At 41.4% G+C, this 21527-nt stretch overlaps 1 protein-coding gene across 1 annotated transcript in view; it reads right to left on the bottom strand.

The window, feature by feature from the left end:
* Positions 1-8423: 8423 nt before the first annotated feature.
* The window catches only part of LOC306971953 (E3 ubiquitin-protein ligase TRIM39-like), a gene marked incomplete at its 3' end in the record, with an annotated part of 60070 nt that continues 46966 nt past the window's right edge, over positions 8424-21527 (bottom strand). Inside the window, exon 2 of the mRNA XM_079568397.1 lies at positions 8424-10049. Coding sequence (XP_079424523.1) covers positions 8424-10040 — 1617 coding nt within the window. The 5' untranslated portion in view covers positions 10041-10049. The remainder of the gene's footprint in view (positions 10050-21527) is intronic.

Raw genomic sequence — 21527 nt, forward strand, 5'->3', positions numbered from 1 at the left:
ATTATTATTATTATTATTATTATTGGTAGTAGTAGTAGTAGTAGTAGTAGCAGTAGTAGTAGTAGTAGTAGTAGTAGTAGTAGCAGTAGTAGAAGACAGGAGTAGGCAACCCCACCTGCACGTGGTGAACAGAGTAGCCAAAATATTGACTCGACTAAGAGTAACGTTGCTTTGAAAGGATTTTGCTCAAGTGGCTATAAGTAAAAAGTAGTGACACAAACAATTATTCAAGTAAAAAGTAAAAATTGTACTTGGAGAAAATGTTACTTAATGAGTACTGAGTAACTTCAATGATGCTATATATTGTATGAAGCAAAATATGAAATATTATGGGAATCGTGGTATTTCCAAAGAAAATTCCAAGAAAATGACAGAAAATACGGAAAAACTAAATAATTCCAAACATCAAGGTGCACCAGAAAATTTAATTCAAATTCCATCCATCCATCCATTTTCATCTGCTTTATCCGGGGCCGGGTCACGGGGGCAGCAGTCTCAGCAGAGATGCCCAAACTTCCCGATCCACACACACCTCCTCCAGCTGTTCTGACCCCGAGGCCACACCAGGCCAGCTCGGAGACATAGTCCCACCACCGTGTCCTGGGTCTTCCACGAGGCCTTGTCCCACTAGGACATGCCTGGAACACCTCCCGCGGGAGGTGTTCCAGGCATGTCAAATTCAAAGATTTTATTTGTCTATTAATTCCACAATGAATCAAAATAGTTATATATAAATTATTATTAGCATAGGGAGAGCAGACGAACGACATCTATTTTATCAATCACAATTAAGCATTTACTCAAAGTGGAGAAAGTAAGTATGAAACAGATACTTCATAATAACTTTACTCTAAGTAGAAGTAAAAAGTACCGTATCATAACACTACTCTGAGAAGTACAAAATCTTCAAAAAGTTTCTCAAGTAACTGAGTACTACCCGTCTCTGGTAGTAGCCGCAGTATCATTCAGGATTTTATTATAATAGAAGCCAAAAGGCAAGAAACAGAAGGTGGACGACGAAAGTAATGGATGGACAAAGGCCCATTGGGTCACGTTTCATGAAACACTGTAGGGTTATCTCTATCCCACTACCAAGAGCAACAGTGGAAGGAAAAAGTGACACCGTGTGAAATTTCTCACATTTCTGCCTAAATCGGTCACTCCATGTGGTACAATCTTTATTAAAATCACAGGAATGATTAAACAGTGTCTGCTTGAACTAACACCACCCAAACATTTATCATATTTTTATTGACCATAACATGTAAACATTCACAGAGCAGGACGGTATAAGTAAGTACACCGTCTGAATCTCACTGAACTGCAGCAGTTTTGTAAAGAGGAACGGTCCGAGATTCATCCTGATCGTTGTGAGCGTCTGATCTGCAACTACAGAAAAGCGCTTATTGCTACAAGAGAAGGATCAGCAGATATTTAATACAGGGGTTCACTCACTTATTCACCTGCTGTTGTGAATGTCTCAGGTTTTTCTGCACAATATCGTGAGAAACTTTTTTCTATTGATCAAAACCCGATCCTCACTGTGAAGTCTGGAGCAGGAGAATCACGGTGTGGGGCTGTTTTGTTGCCTCAGAGCCTGGACAACGGGCTACCATCAATAAAAAAAGACACATTCACAACAGCATGTGAAGTGCAAGTGCAGTTTCCTTTTTGTCCAGTTCGGCTTTACCCAAATCTGAAAGCTTCTCGACTAGACCTACAAAACGGATCATATATCTCGCTTTATTGCCATGTTATCATATTTTTGACGTTTTTTATCCCCCACTTTAAACAAACATTTTCTATTAGCGTTTTTGTCGTGCTTTGGCTTTTTTTTTTTCTCCATTGTTGCCTTTTCATCACCTTTTTGTCACTCTTTTGACCCTTTTTTCCAGATGCTTTTAGATTTGGGTAAAGCAAAACTGGATAACATATGCTGGACAAATTCTTGAAAAAAAAGCGACAAAAATTAGACGAAAACCAGGATGAAAAAGCCACAAAAAAAGCTGTTTTGCTCAGTTTTGTGGGTCTTAGCTTTCCAAATCAGGGCCTAAAGGCTGTAGCAGTTTCGATTTGGGTAAAGCTGAGCTGGTTAAGGCGGGGGTTAAGAGGTTGCAGAGCTGGCTGACAATTCATTTGCAGCAATAAGTGCTTTTCTGTAGTTGCAGATTAGACGCTCACAACGATCAGGATGAATCTCGGACCAAAACTGCTGCAGTTCAGTCAGATTCAGGGGGTGTACTTACTTATTCCCTCCATGCCCTGTGAGTATTTACATGTTGTAGCCAATGTTATAGCCAGTAAATGTTTGGGTGGAGTTAGTTCAAGCAGAAGCTGTTTAATCACATACATGTAGTGACCAATTTAGGCAGAAATGTAAGAAATTCCACTCACTTTTTCCTCCCACTGTACATCTAAGCATCTCTAATGTAATGTGATGTGATGTGTGTAGAAGAGAGTAGCTTTTGACTCATCTAAACCTTACATGAATCATATCGCTCACCCTTGTGCAGCAGCAGCGTGATGAGACGGCGGCAGGAACAGCCGGTGAGCGGATCACAGGCCGGGGCCTGTGCGGCGCCGGTCTCACCGTCGCTGGAGCAGTAATTGAAAGGTAGATTGCAATCGCAGCGCCGCAATTATCCCGCGTTAATCCCAGCCAATTGCCACACGCTCATTACACGCACGGGCTGGGTACATGCAGGTGCCACCGCCAGAGAGGAGAAGCAACAGAGCAACACCAAAACTCATAGTCACTACCTTTTTTTTTTTGCCAAAACAATTATCATTTTGCTGAGTAATAATAACACATCTATTCTGTGTCTGATTTGACAAATGGCTCGAACAGAACTCACGTTTCATCCATTTCTAACACGTACCAGATGTTGCTTTCTTGTTTTCCACAAATGTGTAACTTGTGAAGCCCGGTCTTGTGTTGCTTCTCAGGCTGCGGTGAACAGTGTTGATCAGGTCGCGCGGGGCGGCTCATGCTTCTGCCTCCGGGATATTAAGCCTGTTGCTCTAATTGGCTTGTTGCACAATGTGGCTACGCTAGTTCCTCTGAGCTGAAGCTGTGGGCGCTAGCACTTCCTGTTTGTATTCATTTCCATTAAGATTAGCTTAGACCAGTGAGTTCCTGGTAGAAATATTTCCATAGAGGAGACGTTTATGTTTATAAGGATCAGGGAGTTTGTCTTGAAGCTAAAGGCTAATTTAAACTCTGTAACTCCCGCCTGAACCGAGAGGATCTTTTTCTTTTTTTTTTTCCATCATTTTTTTGTTGGGTATTGCACTCATTTTTGTAACTTTTTTGTTATTTTTTTGTCACATTTGTTTTTATTTTTTCGTTAAAAAAATGTATCAAATTTTTGTCTTTTTTTAGTCACATTTTTGCCATTTTTTTGGTCAAAATTTTGTCCTTTTCTGTCCATTTTTTTGGGTCAAATTTGTATCACATTTTTGTCCTTTTTTTCGTCAATGTTTTATCGCATTTTGGTCATTTTTTCGTAATTTTTTTAATACAATTTTTGTCATTTTTTTGGTCACATTTTTGCCTCTTTTTCATCAATTTTTCGTCACTTTTTGTCAATGTTTTCTCACTTTTTTGTCCCATTTCCATCATTGTTTTCGTCTCAGTTTTGTTGCTATTTTCACAGCTTTTTCCCAGAAGCTTTTGGATTGGGGTAAAGCCAAACTGGAGAAAATGTGCATTACACAATTTGAAATAGTGCCTTTTTATGTATATTTTTTGATAGCATGTTAGCCTTTAGCTTCAAAACAAACTATCAATCCTTTATGATCACAGGCGTCTCCTCTGAACTCGTTACATCATGATTTGAAAACAGTAAATGATCATCTACCGGGAACTCATCGCCCACAACATAATCTTTTGAAAATGTGATTATTATTCCAGGAAAAGAAAACAGACAGGAAGTACTGGCGCTCACACCTTCAGGTCAGAGGAACTAGCATAGCCACACCGTGCAACAAGCCAATTGGCAGGGTCAGTCCAAACATTCGTCCTCCCGACAGCTCATCTCAATCACAGATACCTTCATCATGCTTTTATTGCGTTCACCCGCAGTCACGGCAAACACAAGGAGAGGAAACACACGGAGCTGAGTCGAATCATGCTTTGGAGACTGTTCCCGATGATAACACTGTAGTGAATGTTGTCTGCTATTGATTTGCTTCTATGGACCCCTTTGATCCTGATTTAAGATGCTGTTTCTGACGCTCAAATCCCAACATGAATTTGTGTCAGTCAAGCATGTGTCTGTCAGTCTGCATAGTGGTAGCCCTAATTACATCCTATTCTTCAGAAAACCTCTTGAAACGCAGTCAAACACTAATGAAGGACAATCCATGCATCTTACCATGACGATCTAGCTACAGGTACAGAATATTAATGATGTTTTTGCAAAGTAACGTACTGTAGCCTTGCACTGCAAAAAGTACCCGACTAAAAACAAGGAAAAAAAATCTTCAAATAAAAAAATTGTCTTGTGTTAAGGAAAAAATTCTGCCAATGGGGTCAGCATTTTTTACAGAATATTTTTCTCATCATAAAACAAGAAAGAAACACTAAATTTAAGCAAATAAAGGTAGAATTAAGCAAAATGTCCTCAGAAAATTGAATAATTTAAGGAAAACATTCTTATTTAGTGAAGAATTGTGGGATATTTTACTTAAATGTTGCTTGATTTAAGTAAAATGTTCTAAATTACACACATTTTTGTGCAAAATGTTCTCAATAAATACTAATATTTAAGGAAAGTATTGCCCATCTCCATGATGTGGAGCCAGGCTGATGGTCAGAATCACCTATTGTACATGTTTTTAGTGATAGGGGAAACATACGTAGACACGGGGAGAACATGCTCCACACAGATGAACCCGGGACCTTCGAGCTGTGAAGCTGAGGCTCTAACCGCTGTGCCACCGAGCCCCCACTTTAAAGAATGGAATGTTTTATCTCTCTGTGAGAATCAGTTCTTACATTAAGAGTTGTTGATCTTAGTTTTTCTTAAAATAAGAAAAAATATTCTTTGTCTAAAACTGAAGAAGATTCAAAAAGTCTTACTTTCTTGTTACAAGAAATGTTGTTTGTTTTTTAGCAAATATATCTGAACAAGAAATGGCTAGATTTTATTTCCTAAAATAATATTTTTTTTCTCAAGAAAACTCGGCAAAACATTATTACTTTTTAGGGAAAAAAGAAGAACCTATTTCTTAAAGTAAGACATTTTTTACTTGCTTAGAATCCACTTTTTGCAGTGTGGGCGAGGCATATGAGTGAGTCTTTCATTGTGGTCGGAGCGGATTGGCAACATTACTTTCTTCAGTCTTCACCACAGGACAGTTGTGACTACGAACTGTACACAGTAGCTTCCAAACGCTGTATCTGCTTGAGTAGATCGACGATCCCCAGTCTGAAAGTATTCTATATGATCTGTCATGTAGTAATGATAATAATGGCTTTGTTAAGAACCCCAAAGCGGACACCGGTTTACAGGCTGAGGCGACGAGGAGCTGGCTGGGAGCAGACAGGAGGAAGCAACGAAGCATCACAAAAATCCAGGTCAAGAAGCAGCTTAAGCTCCACCGTGATGGAATTTTCTGGCAGCGTGGAGAGGTCTGAGTGGAGCTTTGGGATCCAGGCTCATCATGATCACGACGAGGTGTGCTGCACTGCTGCAGGTCCCAGCCAGGGGCGGACTGGGACTGAAAAACAGCCCTGGACTCTGGGCAGCCTGGCCCAAATTAGCGTAAATGCGACACTTTCACAAAGACATATGTTAACCTCTGACCCCCCACCTTAACCCAGAGCATTTTCTCCAGTGAAGGCTTCTTGACTGGAGAGCAACACTGTAACGCCTCATTTGAAGCTAAAATCTAGAAAAGTGATGGTAACTTTTTGTCACGTTGTCGCTGCATTTTTGTCATGTTTTTGTTGCTTTTTCATCACTTTTTTGTGGCTTTTTGCCGTGTTCTCGTCACTTTTTCGTTGTGTTTTCGTCTCTTGTTTTTCGCTTTTGTCATTGCTTTGTCGTCACGTTTTCGTCACATTTTGTTGCTTTTCCAGCGCATTTTTGTTTTTGGATGCTTTTCTTTTAACCCCTTAACTCCCGCCTGAACCAAGCACATTTTCTCCAGTTTGGCTTTACCCCAATCCAAAAGCTTCTGGAAAAAAGAGGTGTGGAAATAGCAACAGAACTGAGACGAAAACAATTATGAAAATGTGACAAAAAAGTGGCAAAAATGTCACAAAAATGACAAAAGAAATGACCAAAAAGTGACCAAAAATAATAACAATAAAAATGACAAAAATTTGCTCAAAATTTGATAAAAATTAGACGAAAAAATGACAAAAATGTGACAAAAAATGACCAAAATAAAAGAGTTACTAAAATGAGTTGAATACCCAACAAAAAAATGATGGAAAAAAAACCTGATGACGTGAGGAAAAAGATCCTCTCGGTTCAGGCGGGAGTTAAGAGGTTAAGCTTTTAGATTTGGGTAAAGCTCGGTTACGCCCGGGGGTAAGGGTAAGGTAGAGTCAGAGGCCAGACCGGTGGCCCTAGAGCCAGTGGCCCTTCTTCCAGAATGGACATATGGCCAGTCCGTCCCTCGTCCCAGCCGCACCCCCGTCAACCACCAGGTCTGCACAGAAACAAAACACACTGGGGAGGGGGCACAGAACACAAACCCTGACAGGCTCACTCTCTCTCTGTGGGAGCTGGGATTTGAACCACCAACCACGAGACAACTCTGCCATCTGTCCAATGTCAAGGTGTATATGAATGCTTTATTCAGGGACTAGTCACTGCTGTCAGTATGCTTCTATACACTTGCATAGGCAAACCACATGCTAAAACCTATGATAGAAAAACCAACGGGGACATCATCTTAAATCATCATGGAGACATTTATTTCACTTATAAGTTTAAATGCCAATATGCAACATGTCCATAGATACACAAATGATCTGCTATTTTAGTGACACGACATCCATGTATCAGTTGTAGCAGTCGACAGAGATGCTGTGTTCAAGGTGTGCACACATCAAGGCCGTGGGAACCCAGGGTGCTGAGGGCGCTGCAGCACCCCCTGGTGGATAGTTTGTGAACTGCAGGCAACATTAACCCCTTAACTCCCACCTGAACCGAGCACATTTTCTCCAGCTTTACCCCAATCCAAAAGCTTCTGGAACAAAGGTGTGAAAATAGCAACAAAACTGAGACGAAAACAAGGATGGAAATGTGAAAAAAGCGAGAAAAAATTGACGAAAAAGTGACAAAAAATTTACAAAAAATGACAAAAATGGACAAAAATTTGACCGAAAAGTGAGAAAAATTTGACGAAAAATGAAGAAAAAATGGACGAAAAAGTGAGAAAAATTTGACAAAAAAGTGACAAAAAATGACAAAAATTTGACAATAAAGTGAGAAAAATTTGACGAAAAATTGAGAAAAAATTTACAAAAAATGGAAAAAAAAAAAGATGAAAAATGTGACAAAAAATTAACAAAAAATTGAGAAAAAATGGACGAAAAGTGATCAATTTAGTTTTGTAGGTCTTAGCTTTCAAATGAAGCGTTACACTGGCCTACAGGATTTGGGTAAAGCTGAACTGGAGAAAATGCTCTCGGTTCAGGCGGGAGTTAAGAGGTTAATAAATAGGATTTATGCACAGAAAAAGTATTTTGGGGGTAATTTTTGTCCCTCAGCGCCCCCTAACTAAAACATCTTCCCACGGCTCTGGCACACATTTACATTAGAGTTACTTTTAAGGATGAAAATTACACTTTCCAACAGTGGCAAAATAAAGTTAATTATTATTTAAGCTTCCACATAAAACCATAGTTCACTGAGCAAATCATACACACACATTCACAGTGCCGACAGACATTAGCTGCTCACCCGAACAAATGGGGGAAAAGTCAAGCTAATCACACTTTCCGAATTCTTTAATATACAGTAATCCTCGAAATGAAAACCATGAAACACAAGAAGAAATGCATAAAAGAAATAACACATTTCAATCTGTTTGGAGTTCGTACATTTACTACACAGATATAAAGTTAGAGCGTTTCCACTTTGACCTCGGAGTGACCCAGATGCACATTGACATTCAGTGATGAGACGTGGAAAGGCAGACATTTTACTGATGTAATGAAAAGTAATAAGGAAATCTCCCACTGAGAGAAGAAGTGGGGGAAGAATTTATAAAGATGGAAAATGTTGAACGAAACACTCTTCTTTTTGTTCAATTGAGCAAAAGTAAAGTCAGACACAGGCTATTGTACGAATACTCAGTAAAGATATGTATATTTTTGTTTGAAGAGACAGACTTCAGGCTTTTTGGTAGATCATGATCATGTTGTTCAGTGTGGTCAGAGTACGACCCATGGTTAAGTGTGGTCAGGTCTTGAGCTTCTGCTTCTTTGGCGGGTTTCCCAGGTCCTCCGCCCCAGTAAGCACCAGAGGAGAGGAGTTTGTACCTTCATAGTTGTTTCCGGGACAGCAGAAAGGCAGGAGTTTCTGAGTGAAGCAGCAGTTGGTGAAGGAGTGGACGAGATCTGCAGTGTCCACATCATAAAAGGAGACCAACCCTTTGTCATAGTCCACAAACACCCCCACCTTCTGAGGAGCAGATCTGAGGGCAAGACAATCACCGGCACAGGAATAGTACTTACTGCCCTCCCTCAGGGCAACGCTCCAGAATCCGCTGTTTGGGTGCAGACTGACAGGCCCGTTTCTGTTCACTGACTCCAGGGCCACTCCTACATCCCACTCTGACTTTCCTCTCACCTGGAGCTCAAAGTAAAACCTCTGTTTAGAGAAGCTTTGTTTCCCCAGGACTCCAGGAGAATCAGTAAACCTGCGTGGAGAGTCTGGGAGCTTCTGCGTCTCATCGGTGTGGTGGACCTGTTTCAGATCTGCAGACAGAGCGAGGCTTGGATGAGCTGTGTCTGGGTCCAGAGTCACGTCTACTTTAAACTGTTGAGCTTTCTCCAGGTTGTGTTTGTTTATTTCTGCATTCATGCGTTCCTTCAGTGCAGAAAGAGCTTGAGTGACGCTGACTTTGCATGGTTTTATTTTCACGCTGCTCCAGTTCTTCAGACCAGCAGGGAGTGTAAGTGCAGGGCAGTGGTGAAGCAAGTGGAAATGGTCTTCAGAGTGTTGGAGCTGATCCACCTCGCTGTTTGTCTTCTCCAGCTCACAGATCTCCTGTTTCAGCTGCCGGATCAGGTCTTGAGCCTGTTTCTGGGTTTGCTTTTTCTTTTCTTGGACTCTGTCTAAAAACTGGTCGAGGCTGTTCTGCACACACAGCGTAAGAGCCGAGAAAACCTGCAGCCCTGTGGACGTTTCTCTATCAGCAGCTGTGTGAGCGAGCTCAAGATCACGCTCTATCCTCTGGATCTTCTGTCTCCTCTGCTTCACCATGAGCTGGCACTTAGTCTGGGTGTCATTCAGACTGGACTTTCTTTGCTCCCACTCTTGCTTTAGAGAAACAACCTCATGCTTCTTATGAAACAAGACATAACATACATCACAGATATAGCTCTGGTCAGTGCGACAAAAACGCTTTAATGGACGTCTATCTATGGAGCATATTCTTTCCTTCAGATTCTGCACTGGCCCTATCAGGTCGTGGGTCTTCAGCCGGGGCAAAGTCAGGTCAGCCTCGAAATGATTCTGACAATAGGACGCTTCACAGTCCAAGCAGGACTTCACGGCCTTCAGCCTTGGCTCTGGACAAACATCACAGGAGACGTCACCCTCTCCAGCCCGGGCCTTGTGGGAGCTTCTGACTTTAGCCACCATCTCCGATACTAAAGTGTTGATCTTCAAAACAGGCCGTGTGTAGAAGCGCTCTTTACAGAGGGGACAGGCATGAGGGTAGTTGAGGTCCCAGTTTACAGTGATGCAGGCTTTGCAGAAGTTGTGTCCACAGGGGGTGGTGACTGGGTTGTTGAACAGATCCAGGCAGATGGAGCAGCGGAACTCGTCCTCCGATCCAACAGCTGCAGCCATCACTGATTCCTGAAAGATACCGACAGTTATCATGTAAAAAAGAGAAAAAAAGAAGAATTGAATTGAAGAATTGAAGAATAGCTGTAATGTAAATGTAAATGTCAAATTCTGACCAATAACAAGTGCAGAATCAGTCTTAAAGAGATCTGAATCTGGACTGTTTCACACCATTTTCATTTTTACCACAAAGTAAGCATTTGTGCTCTGTCAAGTCTTCATAGAATCAAGCAATGAACAAAAGCATCACTAAAACGGGCGCAATGATCCACAAACAAAACTTAAGTAATATTGAATAAATACAAATTATTAAAATGTTGGCAATAGACATACAATACGTTCAATACAATATTCAAGGCCAACCATATGCACACACTGCAAAAAGTATTTAACTAGATCAGTATAAACATCTCAATTTGAGCACAATAATCCACATTTGAGTTGTTTTGACTAGTTAAGAAGTTGTTGGGCGTTTGTCCTGGATTATTTCACTTGTTCTGAGATGTTTCTGACTCGTTTCGATACATTTCGTCCTTATTTCAGGTCATTTTCTTTGCCAATGGGGAAAGAAAACTGGTCTTATCTCATTGGCAATTTTACTTTCTTATTTCAAGCGAGATTTACCCTAGAACTGGCCTGAAATGTCCTCAAACAAGCAAAGTGAACTTGGTCCGATCAGGAAAAGTGTCTAAATGAGTGAAAACCGCTCAAAACAAGATACATTTCCTCAATTCAAGTCATTTTAGCCAATGCTTGATATTGACTTTTTGTAGTGTAAAGCTAAAAGTATTCAGTTTCTATCAAACACAAGTATTTCACATCATCACTCATGCAGGCTCATAGCTCCAGTATGCTGAGCTATAGTAAAACTGAAACTAATCTTCTCTCACGCAGCTGTGTCGCCACTTTCAAAATAAAGCTGCTGGAGCCAGGCTTTTATTTTGTAAGCGCAACAGAAAAGGTTTAGAGGAAACGTAAGCTGCCGGTGAGTTTCGGTTTTGTTTCTCTGAAGACAGTGTTGCACATTAACCCTAGCCAACAAAAAGAACAGGTTTTAGTAGATTTCTGGATTGTAGCCATATGAGCCTCAATACCTCTGAGACTTTGACACCGCTTAGATTTGATTTTGTATTCAATAAGGACATTAAACATGATGCACCAACTCCAAGCATACACACCAATGATTGTTGTATTTTATAGCCTTATCTACATCAAAACACCCCATAAGAGAGGGCATACTCACCAGACAAGGGAAGAAAATGGAGGATCAACACCAGAACTAAACCAGACGGCGACAGGTTCAACACTGACAGTCGACCTGACACACTGTGGCCTGCCCAGAAACCAGCTGACTTGCTCTTTACGTTTCATGCAAAAGACTGACGCAAACGTGGCAGGTGGAGGGAGTGGCAATCTGCAGAGTTCACTGAAGGTGAAGAAAAGGTGAGAGGTGCAGTCAGGGGCGGACTGGGACTGAAAAACGGCCCTGGACTCTGACCAGTGTGGCCCAAATGAGCGTAAATGCACACAGCACAGATACATGTTGACATTACCCAAATCTAAAAGCTCCTGAACTGGAGAGCAACAGTGAAAGCTAAGACCTACAAGACCTACATTACTTTTGTGGCTTTGTCATTGTGTTTTATCACCTTTTTTGTGGCTTTTTTCATTGCTTTGTTGCTGTGTTTTTGTCTCTTTTTTGTTGTTGGTTTTTTGTCATGTTTTTTGTTGTTTTTTTCCACGTTCACGACACGTTTTTGTCAAATTTTTTGTTGCTTTTACGGCACATTTTTGTCACATTTTGTCATCCTCGTTTTCGTTTTTCTTTTCTTTTGAGCTTTTAGATTTGGGCAAAGCTCGGTTAAGGCGTAAGATTAGAGGTTAAGGAGAAAATTGTGAGGCCAAACTGGTGGCCCTTCTGTGCTCTTCCAGAAAGGACATGTGGCCAGTCCGCCCCTGGGTGCAGTCATGCTCGGTGCATTGGGTTCTCATGATATTAAAAGCAAAAAGCAGTTGAAGAAAATGAATGAAACTGTTCAAACTGATGGATCTTGTGACATTGAGAAATGTGAGTACAATACAAAGGAGTCAGCACCACTTTCAGGAAAAGGGAATGTAAAGCTATTTTTGCAGACAGGAGCGTGCAGACCTCATTTAGTGGGAATTTAGTGATCGAGCCCGGCCCATTTATCTGTGGGATTTTAGCTCACACTGCAAAAAGTGCCCTCCTAAAAACACGGAAAAAATCTTACAATAAGACAGTTTGTCTTGTTTTAAGGAAACATTCTGCCAATGGGGTCAGCATTTTTTTCTTGCTAAGAATTCTTATTTCCAGAATATTTTTCTCATCAAAAAACAAGAAAGAAACACTAAATTTAAGCAAATAAAGCTAGAATTAAGCAAAATGTCCTCAGAAAATGGAATAATTTAAGGAAAACATTCTTATTTAGTGAAAAATTGTGGGTATTTTACTTAAATGTTGCTTGATTTAAGTAAAATGTTCTAAATGACTCACATTTTTGAGCAAAATGTTCTTAATAAATACTAATATTTAAGGAAAATATTGCAGCGCCCGGATCTCCATGATGTGGAGCCAGGCTGATGGTCAGAATCACCTGCTGGAGGATTCACCTATTGTACATGTTTTTAGTTGAAGTGGAAATGTACACAGACATGGGAGAACATGCTCCACACAGAAAGGCCCCTTCCTGGTGGGAATCGAACCCAGGACCTTCGAGCTGTGAAGCTGAGGCTCTAACCGCTGTGCCACCGTGCTATATCTCTCTGTGAGAATTCAGTCTTAGTTTTTCTTTGTCTAAAGCTGAAGAAGATTCAAAAAGTTGTTCTTTCTTTTTACAAGAAAAAAATAGCATGTTTTTTAAATATATCTGAACAAGAAATGGCTAGATTTTATTTCCTAAAATAAGATTTTTTTTCTCAAGAAAACTTTACTCGGCAAAACATTATTACTTTTTAGGGAAAAAATAAGAACTTATTTCTTAAAGTAAGACATTTTTTACTTGCTTAGAATCCACTTTTTGCAGTGCAGTGATAGTGTAGTGGCGTCATAAACCAAGGATTTAGGACGCACCAAGTTATGTAGATTAAAATATATATCACTTGTCCATTATTTGTTCACTTTTTTTGTCCCTATATACTATTCCCAAAGCCACCTCAACACAACAGCACAATTTTCCCCATCATGTCACTCTTGGATAGGTCAGTACAAATGGCCGTCGCTTCTGTATGTACCCGCTGTTGCTTATGTACACCATTACTGCCCGTCTCCCCCGCGGCGCTTTGACGGTGATGGACAGGCGGCTGCGCTAACTCCCCGCGGTCAAATGCTCCATACGCACATCTGCACTTCCCCGCGTTACATGCGAGCAGCCACTCTGACCTGCGAGGGAACAGCGACATACAGAGCGTCCCTGCAGGCATGGACAGTCCGCGGCGCAGTAAGGCAGCAGAAACATGTCAGAAGTGTGTGTGTGTGTGCGTGTTGTTGCACAACCCAGCGTGTCGTACAGTGCCGGGTCCATTTGCAGAACATGACTATCAACTTCCAGCTAAAAAAACGACTCTCTCAATCGATGTGTTTTGCTTTTAAGGATACAAGAAACAGGCTGGCGGGAAGTGGTGGCGTGCCATCCTCACAAAACATGCTACAAAGATTGAATGGCGGCTGCTTATTTGTTCCCAGTCCCCCGCGGCTCGTCCCACCCGGAGGAGGCGCTGGCCCTGGTGCTGAGTGCGGCTCGGGCAGCTGCTGTGATGAACCGAGGGGAACGAGCTTCTCACGAAACCCTGTGAGCCCCAACACTTTGCTTGTGCTTCACTTTTCTCTGTGATTACGGCTAGATTGAGAAAGTTTGGTGAAAATATCAGCGTTTCTGTGAAGATCTTTACTCATTTCTTCAGTTCTCCGTGAGTTGTTGGTCCCGCCGCGCTATTAAATCATCATCCCCCGCTCCTGTGTCCCTGCTCCCTTTGTAGCGGCTGCAGACGTTTGTTCATATGTGAAATACAACATAAGCAGGAGAATAGTCTACAAAAGCCACTGTTTGTTACAAGTTTTTTATGTTATCATCAGTATGTATAACTTATTGGTGGGGCTGGATACCGTTTTTGTTTTTTTTCTCGATACCACTGCTTTAACGATACCTGCTTTTCGGTACCGGTGTAAAGGTTTTAAACTACCCCCCATTTCAGGCTACCCCCCGGTAATTTGAAATCAGTTTCAAGTTAACCCCGGGGGTAAGATGAACGCAATTTCAAGCTACCCCCCCTGATTTCAGATTACCCCCCTCTCAACTGCTTTCTTCATCCATAAGGTACCTTACAGGAACCGCGGTTGGAGCCATAACCTTAAGGATAGTGAAGTTTACGAACTAAAGCTAACCTTACCTTAGCCCTAACCTTAAGGATAGTGGAGTTTACGAGCTAAAGCTAACCTTACCTTAGCCCTAACCTTAAGGATAGTGGAGTTTACAAACTAAAGCTAACATTACCTTAGCCCTAACCTTAAGGATAGTGGAGTTTACAAACTAAAGCTAACCTTACCTTAGCCCTAACCTTAAGGATAGTGGAGTTTACGAACTAAAGCTAACCTTACCTTAGCCCTAACCTTAAGGATAGTGGAGTTTACGAACTAAAGCTAACCTTACCTTAGCCCTAACCTTAAGGATAGTGGAGTTTACGAGCTAAAGCTAACCTTACCTTAGCCCTAAACTTAAGGATAGTGGAGTTTACGAGCTAAAGCTAACCTTACCTTAGCCCTAAACTTAGGGATAGTGGAGTTTACGAACTAAAGCTAACCTTACCTTAGCCCTAAACTTAAGGATAGTGGAGTTTATGAACTAAAGCTAACCTTACCTTAGCCCTAACCTTAAGGATAGTGGAGTTTATGAACTAAAGCTAACCTTACCTTAGCCCTAAACTTAGGGATAGTGGAGTTTACGAACTAAAGCTAACCTTACCTTAGCCCTAACCTTAAGGATAATGGAGTTTATGAACTAAAGCTAACCTTACCTTAGCCCTAACCTTAAGGATAGTGGAGTTTACGAACTAAAGCTAACCCTACCTTAGCCCTAAACTTAAGGATAGTGGAGTTTACGAGCTAAAGCTAACCTTACCTTAGCCCTAAACTTAAGGATAGAGGAGTTTACGAGCTAAAGCTAACCTTACCTTAGCCCTAAACTTAGGGATAGTGGAGTTTACGAACTAAAGCTAACCTTACCTTAGCCCTAAACTTAAGGATAGTGGAGTTTATGAACTAAAGCTAACCTTACCTTAGCCCTAACCTTAAGGATAGTGGAGTTTATGAACTAAAGCTAACCTTACCTTAGCCCTAAACTTAGGGATAGTGGAGTTTACGAACTAAAGCTAACCTTACCTTAGCCCTAACCTTAAGGATAATGGAGTTTATGAACTAAAGCTAACCTTACCTTAGCCCTAACCTTAAGGATAGTGGAGTTTACGAACTAAAGCTAACCCTACCTTAGCCCTAAACTTAAGGATAGTGGAGTTTACGAGCTAAAGCTAACCTTACCTTAGCCCTAAACTTAAGGATAGAGGAGTTTACGAGCTAAAGCTAACCTTACCTTAGCCCTAAACTTAAGGATAGAGGAGTTTACGAGCTAAAGCTAACCTTACCTTAGCCCTAACCTTAAGGATAGTGGAGTTTACAAACTAAAGCTAACCTTACCTTAGCCCTAACCTTAAGGATAGTGGAGTTTACGAACTAAAGCTAACCTTACCTTAGCCCTAACCTTAAGGATAGTGGAGTTTACGAGCTAAAGCTAACCTTACCAGATGAAAAGTTACGAGAGCTGTAGCTATTATTTGCAATTAACATCCGGGCATTTTCTATTTAACACAGCCGTGCCAAACAAACAATACATATTGCGGCGGGGGTAATCTGAAATCAGGGGGGGTAACTTGAAATCAGTTTCAGGTTACCCCGGAGGTAATTTGAAATCGATTTCAAGTTACCCCCCGGTTGTCTGAATTCAATTTCAAAGTACCGGGGGGGTAAGGTGAATGGGGGGGTAGATTGAAATCGCTACACCGGTGTTTTTTCAATTGCTGGGTTTGCAGGTTCTAGAATGTGATGATGCCACCGGACCCAGCGGGGGGCAGGAGCCAGTTTTTCCAATTAACAGCATTACACTTCCACAAGTCGGAGCTGAAAAGAAAATGTATGAATTCGAAAAATGATAATCAGTCACTGGGTCTCCATGATCTCTCTGTACGAGACCAAAAATGTCCTCAAAAACAAAATAACTTTTCCTCTATATAACAGTATAGGCCTTTAGAAAGCTGTGATGTCACCTGCAACCCAGCTATTAAATTAAAATAATGTGTATAAAATAGAAACAGAAATAACACAGTCCGCAGCAGCGTCACCTGTAACTTCCTTTTTTGAACAGAATTCCCACTTAAGCAGCAACAAAAAGAGAGAAAAAATGTTTTTACCTCCTGAGCTGCAGGGACAGACCAGATCCACATCAGGACACTGCTTTCTTTCAACTAAACTCTTCTAAACACATCGTGCTGTTCGACAAGTGAAAGCTCCACATGTCAATTATCTGTTACATAGAGCACTCACTCTGCCACGCAAAATTGGCTAATGCAGAGCGAGCGCTCACTTTTTCCAGAAACAGTCTTTGATCTCGTCCTCTGATGCTCCCATTTGGTGCAGCTGGAGTTCAGTAAACAACAGCACAGAACTTCAGTCTCTGCGGGGCTTTTGCTAAAGGTAAAGAGTCGTTTCTTGTTGTCACTTTATTCAGTCCTGGTTGTTAAGCAGTTTTCTGTAAGTCCTGGTTTAGCCCTGGCTCAGACCGCGGCTCTGCAATCTGTAATAATGACTAAAGTGTTAATAAGTTATAGCTTTGCTTCGCTTTAAAGGGGGGGTTTTATGCAAAATGGACTTTTTCAAGCTTTCCATCATGTTATTCTGTCACTCCCTCATTAAAAACATGCCTGAAGTGTTGCCTTGGCACATTCACGTATTTCTGAGTAATCTGTAAAAACTCTGATGGCGGCCATTTTAGGGATAGGTTTGCCTGAGTCCTCCTAGGAACGCCCCCACCTCCTGGAGACGCCTCCGAGCTTTGGTCACCAGCCGAGTAACCAACCACTGCTCCTCAGCAGAACCCCCTCCCCACTGATGCCACAGACAGCGTGTGGAGGGGGCGTGTCTAAAGGCTCAGAGGTTCTTAAAGAGACAGAGGCCTATTTCAAGACATTCACTACAGCCATTTTGAGAGAGACATTTTATACAAGGCAGTTATTCTAATTTACTGCATTTACAGACCAACAGAAGGTTTGTCATCATTGTAGTGTGATATAGACTGGTGCTATGGGACTGAAAAAAGCAGAACACCCCCTCTTTAAGAAAACATCTGCATTTGCGCTGAAGCTGCTCATGAGTTCATGTTGCTTATTAAGACTCATTGCGGATCATTTATTGACATCTGGAGAGAAAAAGTACAACAAATTAACACAGAAAAAAAAAGGTATACCGCCCCTTACCGGAGCTTTTCGGTCGGTACCAGGTAGGTACCGTTTAACAGTACCCGGCCCTTATTGGTGAGGGTCACTGCCATGGTCGTGATGAGTGTGATGGTGTCATAATGTCAGGTAGAGTGAAATCTCCAAACAGAAAGTACAGAAATGATCAACCTGATTTGCCAGGGTTTAGGCAGAATTTTGACCATGTGAAACTGACACTATGCTCTAAAATAGTGCATTCAAAATTCTCTTTTAGCCATTCTTCCTGGTTACGCAAGTGCCCCGCCCTAAGCCCCGCCCTAAGCCACTCCACTTAACAGACATGCCTATACTAATCACCAACATTAGAAGGTTTGTTGTCCAATATCTGCTCCAACCACAGCTCAGGCATTATTGTTATACAAAAAAAAAGCTGCAATATTTCCCATCACTTGAACTCTGTGTACACATCACCCAGAACTTTATTCCTGCAGAGGAAAAGCTGCTCCAGACCAAATGAGGTTAGACATTTTCGCTCGCAACAATCTCGGAAAACAACATTTAGCAGCAAACTTTCGGCAGCACAACAGCAGCGCCCCGGGAGCCTCACCAGATGTGGATACAATGTTAAAGGGAAAACGTAATGATTTCTTCTTTGAGGTTTTAAAACTAATTAGGCTTGAAAATATGTAATTTTGAACAACAAACAAATCCATGGAGAGTAACCTGCAGCCAGTCGAAATGGAGCGTGGATTTGAGAGCATCCCACTGGCAACGCTTTTATTCAACCTCTCAGACTAATTACTGCAAACGTTTGCTCTGAACTTTGGGAACTTCTGCAACTTATGGATATCCAGGAGGGAGGCTATAGCACTGACTGGCTTCATTCATTTACCTCATACAGAGAGATGCATAAATTAGACTGTATTTTGCAAATGAACTACATTTATATATACCAGAGGTGGGAGACTCGAGTCAAATGACGCAGTCGCAATTTTCGGGACTTGAGACTTACTTGACCAAAGCTCCGAAAAGACTTGACTTGACTTGGGACTTGCTGTTTGTGACTCGAGACTTAACTTGGAATTGAGGCCAATGACTCTCAATGACTCGCTGTGACTTTATAGTTATTATTTATTTGAGTGAAACTGTGGAATTATCAGGATTCATTTCGTAAAAGCGGCGCATCTTTGTTTACATTATGGTGATTATCCACATGTGCGTTCTGTTTCCCGACGGAGCGTCTGATCAATACAGCGCGAAAAGGCAGGAGGAAACATTTCTTTGGATGCATTAAAAGTTCTCTAAAGACAGTGAAGAGGAGGAGATTTACGGACAGGAAAACGTTTGAAACAATGGGCTGGACCTACAGCGCAGACGGAGCCTCCAGAACCACCATGTAAGAGCTGATTCATCTACAGGAATCTTGGGGCTTTTCCATGTTTTAATTTGTTCACACAAAGTTTACAGCATTTAGAGGTTATTTTATGCATCCGCCACAGCCCAGAGACAGCGGGACTGAAGGCTACGCGGAATCTATTATGAGCAGGGGCGAATCCGAGTATACAGGGGCTGGGGCAGTACAGGGGAACCACTGACAGAAAAAACGCCAGAAACTAACAAAACAATTAATATTATGTTATATTTATATTCCATACTACAGGGAAAAGCAGCTCATGTTTAAAAGACTCTGTTTCATTTTTTTTTTTTAAGTCGACCCTCCCGGGGCCCCTTCCTTAAAATGCTGTACATAGACTTGTTCGTTTAGAATATATATAGTTTGGATTTTTTGGACTTTTTGGACTTCACATCCATGAGTTTTTAAAAGTTTGATTTTAGCCTAACTTTTCAAAATTACGGTATCTTGAGAAAGCACTTATTATTTTCAAGATTAAACACATGAAAAGTCGACACACTGGCGTTTGACTTGAGGTGACTTGCCAGCTAAAGCAAGACTTGACTTGACTTGACTTGACAAAAGCTATGACTTGACTTGACTTGAGCCCATGACCGATTGACTTGGACTTACTTGGGACTTGGACCTTCACGACTTGGACTTGACTCGAGACTTGCATTTAGTGACTCACTCCCACCTCTGATATATACTTATTTATACAGTAACTACAGTACATTTTTCAGGCACATTTCTGAGCACGGCTTTGTCAAAGGTGTCAAAGGAAAAATCCTGTCTGGGCCAGAGACGTTTTTTGGCTGCAGAAACCACAGAAACCGCCTCTGAGCAAACAGGACTGTGGTCAGTGAGGGCAGTGTCCTATCCAGTCAATAACCATGGCTATGATGCTGTGGGCGAAAGGTAAGAAGAGCACTTCCGGTTAGCCACAAGAGGGACCATAGACGAACTTGGTGACTGTGTACTCTGAGGCAGTTGTTCCTTCAGGTACTCCAACTTCCCCTACCATTAAAAACATGTGCAATATACCTCTCTCCAGGACTCTCCTGAAAAAGAGATTCTTTGTCATGATGTGAGGTGGAGTGAAGAAAATAAAAACCCAAAATGCAGGACTGCAACAAAACTGGTGATGTTTAATGAACGACGAAAACCAAAATCCAGAGAAAACCAAAAACCGGGGCTGATGAAAACAATGACGCGACAAAGGACAAGGGAAACACAGGGGTATAAATACAAGAGGAAACGGGGCACAGGTGAAACACATCAGGGCGGGGCAGGCAGGTAACGAGGGAAGTCAAACAGAAAATCACAAGACCAAAAAAGAGCAAAAAGAGCGGGAAAGGTGGTCGTAGAAACAGAAGCAAAATCATTAATATAAATAATAAATAATAACTGAACTTGTGGTGCACCATACTCCTTCCTTTTAGATTAATGTTTTTTATACTGGGCTTTACCCAAATCTAAAAGCTTCTCGACTGGAGAGCAACAATGTAACGCCTCATTTGAAAGCTAAGGCCTACAAAAGTGACGGAAACTTTTCGTCACGTCGCCACATTTTTGTTGTTTTATTAATGATTTTTTCTATCATTTCTATCATCATCTATCATTGTTTTTCTCATGTTTTTGTTGACTTTTCATCCTCTTTTTCTCGCTATTTTGAGGCTTTTCTTTTTAGCTTTTAGATTTGGGTAAAGCTCGGTTGAGGCGGGACCGGTGGCCCTAGAGCCAGTGGCCCTTCTGTGCTCTTCCAGAACGGACATATGGCCAGTCCGCCCCTGAGAACAGGTAAACACAAACCAGGATAACAAAAAGGCAGAACCGTGACATTCTTAAAGGAATAGGCCACTGTTTTTACATACTGAGAAATGTTCTTACTTTAGCTTAGACGAGTTGATGCGTCACTGTCTGGTCTTTGTGCGTGCGCTCAGTCACGCAAATACACCATAGACCAAACAATGCCTTAGGAGCACTTGAACTTGACTGCGCGGACCCTGAAGTGCTCCTAAGGTATTATTACGCCTTACCACATACTACCACTTTTTACTAGCTTAGAAAATCCACATGTTTAATTTTGTGTAACTAGACTTGGATCGTGTAACTTTTCACGCAACTGTATTTAAATGGGGAAAACGTGGAAGACTGAGCGCACACAGGGGTGGACTGGCCATATGTCCATTCTGGAAGAGCACAGAAGGGCCACTGGCTCTAGGGCCACCGGTCCCGCCTCAACAGAGCTTTACCCAAATCTAAAAGCTAAAAAGAAAAGCATCAAAATAGCGAGAAAAAGAGGATGAAAAGTCAACAAAGACGTGAGAAAAACACGGACAAAAAAATGATAAAAAAATAATTTAAAAAACAACAAAAATGTGACAAAAATGTGGCGACGTGACGAAAAGTTTCCATCACTTTTGTAGGTCTTAGCTTTCAAATGAGGCGTTACATGTTGATCTCCAGTCGAGAAGCTTTTAGATTTGGGTAAAGCCCAGTATAAAAAAACATGAATCTAAAAGGAATTCCGTGGAGTATGGTGCACCACAAGGTTCAGTTTTGGGACCATTATTATTTATTATTTACATGAATGA

This window comes from Gobius niger (assembly GCF_951799975.1).
Source record: "Gobius niger genome assembly, chromosome: 12".
NCBI lineage: Eukaryota > Metazoa > Chordata > Actinopteri > Gobiiformes > Gobiidae > Gobius > Gobius niger.